This window comes from Neltuma alba, unplaced genomic scaffold (assembly GCF_004799145.2).
Source record: "Neltuma alba isolate B1F8T4 unplaced genomic scaffold, ASM479914v2 tig00002374_pilon, whole genome shotgun sequence".
Lineage (NCBI taxonomy): Eukaryota > Viridiplantae > Streptophyta > Magnoliopsida > Fabales > Fabaceae > Neltuma > Neltuma alba.
The window spans coordinates 889,740-895,850 of record NW_021632837.1 but is presented as its reverse complement, the minus strand read 5'-3'; the positions used below and the strand labels follow the sequence as shown (position 1 = coordinate 895,850).

At 33.5% G+C, this 6,111-nt stretch overlaps 1 protein-coding gene across 1 annotated transcript; it reads left to right on the top strand.

The window, feature by feature from the left end:
- The first annotated feature begins 2,935 nt into the window (after nucleotides 1–2,935).
- LOC114723711 (cell division control protein 2 homolog D) lies at nucleotides 2,936–5,288 on the top strand. The gene is made up of 8 exons (XM_028909944.1): nucleotides 2,936–3,204; nucleotides 3,534–3,675; nucleotides 3,759–3,820; nucleotides 3,907–4,018; nucleotides 4,109–4,202; nucleotides 4,319–4,388; nucleotides 4,468–4,606; nucleotides 4,693–5,288. Exons 1-8 carry the CDS (start codon nucleotides 2,978–2,980, stop codon nucleotides 4,783–4,785), a joined length of 939 nt encoding a protein of 312 aa, XP_028765777.1. The 5' UTR covers nucleotides 2,936–2,977; the 3' UTR covers nucleotides 4,786–5,288.
- Nucleotides 5,289–6,111: the final 823 nt, after the last annotated feature.

Sequence of the window (6,111 nt, the reverse complement as noted above, 5' to 3'; positions counted from 1 at the left end):
CGTATTTGTATGTCTCTTTAGTAACTCTGTTTGCACGCGTTCTTAGAGAAAAACTTTCAGGTCTTAATAGCTGCACTGACTCTCTGTTTAGAAGGGAGGCAGAATTCATCTAGAATCTTCTTACAACATTGATTTGGGAGGGAGAAGATGAAGTGGTAATATTATTATCTGTCGTATTCCTTCTTTTGTTGAAACTTGCTTGGAAGGAGAGGGTTGCATGAGCCATAACAACCCTGAGTGGGCTGAGTCTATTGGCGATAATTTTTTGGTTTGAAATAAGGATCAACAATTCCTTTAATTGTACAAGTAATGATGACCCTAACAATGTGTCAGTGGTTTTGGAAAAACATGTCATGGAGATCAGTGGTTCTTGATGATTTGTGTTTAGTTGAATTATTTGATTATTCGATATTTAATATTTAGTAAGCGTTTTTAGCAATTTAGTTGCATATTGTACGTGGCAAATATTTCTAATCTTCAATTTTTAATAGTGTTTTAGTGTGAAAGTACAAAAAAGAATATGAAGAAATTTGGATCGAAACATTAGTATTAGTAGTACTAATAATTAAGAATTTACTTACATATTTTCGCATAGAAATTATTAAATAATATCAATAGTTAATAATTAATGATCTAATGATTTAGAGTTTCGTTCTAAAAATATTAACTTTTTTTGGCCACGTGTGATGAATATACTACTCCTAAACATATTTTTTATAAAAATTAAAACGGTGCCAAACATTTTAAGTAGGGCTGCTCATAGTGTCACGTCCCGGTTGTCCCGCGGTGTATATATTCATATATATTTTTAATTTTTGTTATAGATTATTTTTATTTATTTATTCTAACAATAAAAAAATAGGTATTGAGTTCAAAAAATATTAAGCTTTTTTTTTTTAATAACAATAAGATTCCTCAACTTAATCCATCCTGGGTTACTAATGACAAAATTAGCATCTGGCTTATAATGTCACTAAGCTTTTTACTTTGACGTTTAAAAAAAGAAAAAAATATTTTTTAAAAATGCAATTTAAACAAGCTTCAATCAATACGATATGATAATGTATTTTCGTTAACATATATTTAGATTTAATTGGAATTAAAGATAACTTCCTCTACATGTAATATTTACTTTGAGAAGTTTTAAAACATGAAAAAAAAAGAGAACAAGTTTAAGTAACCTATCTTTACTTGTCAAAACCAATGAACAAAAAACCAGATTGGATATTAAACTGGCTGAGGTAGTGGGTTAAAGGTCAGTGGGTCAGACCGAAATCTAACTGGATCAAACCGGTCATATTAAAATAATATAATTTAATTAAAAATAATAAAATACAACAATAACAGTAATCAGTCATAACAAAATACAAGTAAATAGAACAATAGTTTGATTGTAATAATAATGAAGTGTAACAATATTGAGATATTTGATCTTTATGATTCCTTAATAACTAAAATTAATAATCATTAATATTAAAATTATCATTAAAATTTATTTAAATTCATAATGACTGAGATATTTGGAACTGAATAAGAAAAAGTAGGACCAATAACAATATAAGTATCCAAATCAATTCATTACCAGTTCACCCTTGGTTTGACTGATTTGCCACTAGTTCGACTTGTGGCCGTTTTAGTGCTTGAACAAAACAGGATCACTAGCTAGTTTACCAGTTTTTCAGTTGAATCAACTAGTTCAGTTTGGTTTTTTGTTCATTGATCAAAACTAAAAAATAGCATGATTATTTTGCTAGTTAAATCAAATATTCATTACTGTTAGATATTTGAAACTATATTTAGAAGGGAATATGACTTTGATTAATTACTTTTTGTACAAAAAAATTAAAATCAAAATGGCGATATGTTTTGAAAATTAAAAAAAAAAATCTTGTGGGACATCCCATCATGTTCTGATTGGAATTGGGATGGCTTTAGGATGGGATGAGATTGTCCTTGTGTCATCCCGTCTTATTCCGTTATGTGACTACCCTACTTCCAAGATGTGTACCATTTTTTCTTCAACACTTTTTTTCCTCAAAAAAGGTCCTTTTTTTTAATTTTATTTTGGGTTAATCTAATTTTTAATACCTAAAATTTAGATTCATTTTGGTTTTGGTCTATCAAATTTCAATCTTGTGGTTTTAGTCATTATCTCATCTTAAAACGTTAATTTGCGAAAGTGTAGTGGTATGAAAATCTACTGAAATGTCATAAATAACATTAAAATAATAATATGAACTCATTATGCGCTTGATTAAATCTTAAGTGGATAATAGAGGGGGATGGGTTTTCAAAACAGAGCATAGTAAATAGTTCTTCAAACAAATAACAAGAAAAAAGTGACTAAACAGCTATGTTTTGATAACTTATTTTTTGTTTTTTTTCCTCTTTACTTTTCACGCAAAATCTAGCTAGGTGTTATTTTGTAAGTTTATATTACCATTTTAACATTATTTGTGATATTTAAGCATATTTTAATGTCATTACACTTTCAAAGACCAGTGTTTTTAAGATGAACTTTCAAGGATTAAATTTGATGGATCAAAACCTACCGGAATTTTAGGAAACAATAATTATATTAAGGGAGAATTGCAATCAAGTTTAAAAAAAGAAACGTAATAATTTAAAAGTCTCAATAACAACTTAAATAGCTTGTAGTGATACGAATTTTATAATAAAAAATGACAATTTATAACTTGTTATTTAGAATTGTTGGTAGTTTTTTTTTTTTTTTGCCCTTTCTAATCTTAATGTAATTCTCCCTTATATTGACCATTTTATTTTTCTGGGCCACCCCTCATGAACTAGGCAAACCGCGGAGCAAATGTGCAATTTGAATTTCAAAAAGAAATGTGACCGTTGCTCAACGACTCAATTCAAGATCCATTTAGCGGCTATAAATTACGTGTTAAGGTCGCCGATGCCTAGAACTTGTTTGCGTGCGGTGAGAGAGGGAAAGAGAGATTGAGAGAAACAAATGGAGAAGAGTGTGAGCACCCTATCGGCAAAGGACGCATTCGAGAAGCTAGAGAAGGTAGGAGAAGGGACGTATGGGAAGGTGTACAGAGCAATTGATAAATCAACCGGCAAGATCGTTGCTCTCAAGAAGACTCGCCTGCACGAGGATGAAGAAGGCGTCCCTCCGACTACTCTCCGTGAGGTTTCTATTCTGCGTATGCTCTCTAGGGATCCCCATGTTGTCAGGTCTATTTCCTCTGTCTTCTCATCTCTCTTTCTCTTAAAATTGGGATTTGGGGTTTTGCCATCCGCATATACTTCATCTCTTTGATTCCAATCTTTATCTTACCGCTGAATTGGCCGATTATCTCCTGATTCCAGTTTTCTTTCGTGCTCATCTTGTTTTGCTCCCTCCTTTTTTTTTTTTTTCGAGATTTCAAGATTTCGATCCTAGCATCGTCTCAAGAGTTTAATATTCCTATCACTGCCGCATCTCTTGTATTTCTCTGCTACAGGTTGTCCATCCTTGTTTTAACATATTGTGTCTGAAGTAAACATTTCATTGTTTTCGACAGGCTGATGGATGTAAAACAAGGTCAGAACAAAGAAGGAAAGACGGTGCTGTATTTGGTGTTTGAGTACATGGACACGGATCTCAAGAAATTCATTCGTAGTTTCCGTCAAACCGGAGAAAACATCCCCGCTCCAACAGTCAAAGTAAGTGTTACATTTTCCTTAACGTGGAACCGCAGTACTTATTTATTAAGGTCTTAAGCGTGCCGGATGCATTTTCATTGCAGAGCTTGATGTATCAACTTTGCAAGGGCGTTGCTTTCTGCCATGGTCATGGAATCTTGCATAGGTAACCGCTTCTTTCTTTTTTTTCCTCTCTTCCCTAATAGATAGATCGGAAATTGAAATGCCAAGTCTCTTCTGATATTTCTGAAGGGATCTGAAGCCCCATAACCTCTTGATGGACCGCAAAACGATGATGCTTAAAATAGCTGATCTTGGATTGGCTCGAGCATTTACCGTGCCAATCAAAAAATACACACACGAGGTAGTGCACTCCCCTCCCTTCCTCCCTTCTTGCTTCCTTGCAGCATCACCAGTGGCTCATTTCTTGTTCCCCATTCTTTTATCTATTCAGATCCTGACCTTGTGGTATAGAGCTCCTGAAGTCCTTTTGGGAGCAACCCATTACTCAATGGCGGTAGATATGTGGTCTGTAGGTTGCATATTCGGTATAAAAAATTACCCATCCCTGAAAATGTTCAATTGGCTAGTTTTTTTTTTTTTTATCTGGCAGGAGTTTTATTGATTTATTTATTTTCTTTTTGACTTTGATTTTGAATTATAGCTGAACTAGTCACCAAGCAGGCCCTCTTTCCTGGTGATTCTGAGCTGCAACAGCTCCTGCATATATTCAGGTGACACCTTAAGCAATTTTGTGATTATTTGGCTTTACTGTACAACACGTCTATTCTCACAATACGCGTCTGTGCGCAGGCTGTTGGGTACTCCAAATGAGGAGATTTGGCCAGGCGTTAGTAAACTAATGAACTGGCATGAGTACCCCCAGTGGAGCCCTCAAAATCTGTCAACTGCTGTTCCTAATTTGGACGACACTGGTTTGGATCTGCTTTCTGTAAGTTGCCTCTTACTACCTTTTGCTGCCTTCGATCTTCCTCTTTTCCGATTAATTGATATCTTTTTCATCGTTTTTATTCCCAGCAAATGCTGCAATACGAGCCTTCAAGGCGTATTTCTGCAAAGAAAGCTATGGAACACCCTTACTTCGACGAACTGGACAAGAAGCATCTTTAGGATGATTACAGCTGCCGTTTAACTTGCTTTTCTCAAGCACGTCCATTGTCGCCTAAAAATCTATTTTAGGATGATTAATTTCTTTGCTGGTTAATTTCGACTTGTGCTTTTTTTTTTTTTAAACTCCGGTGTAGTATAGTTTGACTTGGAGTTCCCTCTCGATTACTGTTCTCGTTGGATTGTGGACTCCTAAATCCAGATGTTCCAAAATATAACCACATTTCAAGTCACAATCCGCTTGGGAATGGGCGAAATTGAAGCCAAGGCATGCAAGTCTACTAGTAGCACACATGCACGGACTTTTTCCCTTCTTTTGCTGCCCGTTATCGTACAGGGATATTTTGTGGGTTTGGTGCGGGTAGCGGGATTTGAAGTTATCTAAACCAAAATCGTAGAGTCTGCATTTTGTTGTTAGTAGGTGTCCACATACTGTAAACGATATTGCTATTCAGGTCCTGAATATAAGATTTACTTTATATATAAAATGGATATTATATTTAAAACTGGAGGAATATAAAGTTGGTAAAATGATAATGTTTTTCCTTTTTTACCATTTTTACCCTTAAAATTATGAACAGGAGGGAGGTTAATGAGCTGGATATCAAACAAATTGCTGCGCAGATTAACTCGCAAATATCATTTCATTGATAACAGAATTTAAAATTTACTCCTTCGGTCTTTAATATAAGACTCATTTAACTAATTTGATTAAATTAAGAAAGTTAGGTAAAAGTAAGAAAAGTGACACATTTTTTTCTAAAATATCATAATCATCTTTTTTAATACCCCATCTTCCTCTTCTATTTGATTATGGTTGAGGGAGTATTCATAGGGGTAATTTAGAGAAAATTGATAAATATGAGAAATGGATTTTATATTTATGACCAAAATCACCTCAAGAATTGGATCCTATATTAAGGACCGGAGAAGTATATTGGCAATATAACGCATATACAAGGATAAGGTTAATATCATTTTCAATTTCCAAAATTTGACCTTATTTTGATTTTAATATCTCAAAACTAAAACTAATAATTATAAACTAAATTTTGATCGGGTCTAAATCCTCTTGAAAAGAGGTGTGCACCCTCTCTCCTCTTTATATATTATAATAATAATAGCTTTTTAAAATATTAAATCTGAAATACAACAATACATGTTGGGCAATAAAGGAAAAACAATAGCGCAAAATTAGAGTGGCAAAATGAGGATGTTAAGATAGATGTGTGGTCATACAGAAAAGATAAGATTTGAAATGAAAATATCATAGCAAGAGTCAGTATGGCGCGGATCTAAGAGAAAATAGTTAAAAATCGCTTAAGATGA

Bases quoted from the DNA above. Each gene is read 5' to 3' on its own strand.
- LOC114723711 (XM_028909944.1), top strand. From the start codon at position 2,978: ATGGAGAAGAGTGTGAGCACCCTATCGGCAAAGGACGCATTCGAGAAG. The intron at 3,676-3,758 runs GTAAGTGTTACA...TTTTCATTGCAG, and splicing joins TCCCCGCTCCAACAGTCAAA to AGCTTGATGTATCAACTTTG. The intron at 4,607-4,692 runs GTAAGTTGCCTC...TTTTATTCCCAG, and splicing joins CTGGTTTGGATCTGCTTTCT to CAAATGCTGCAATACGAGCC.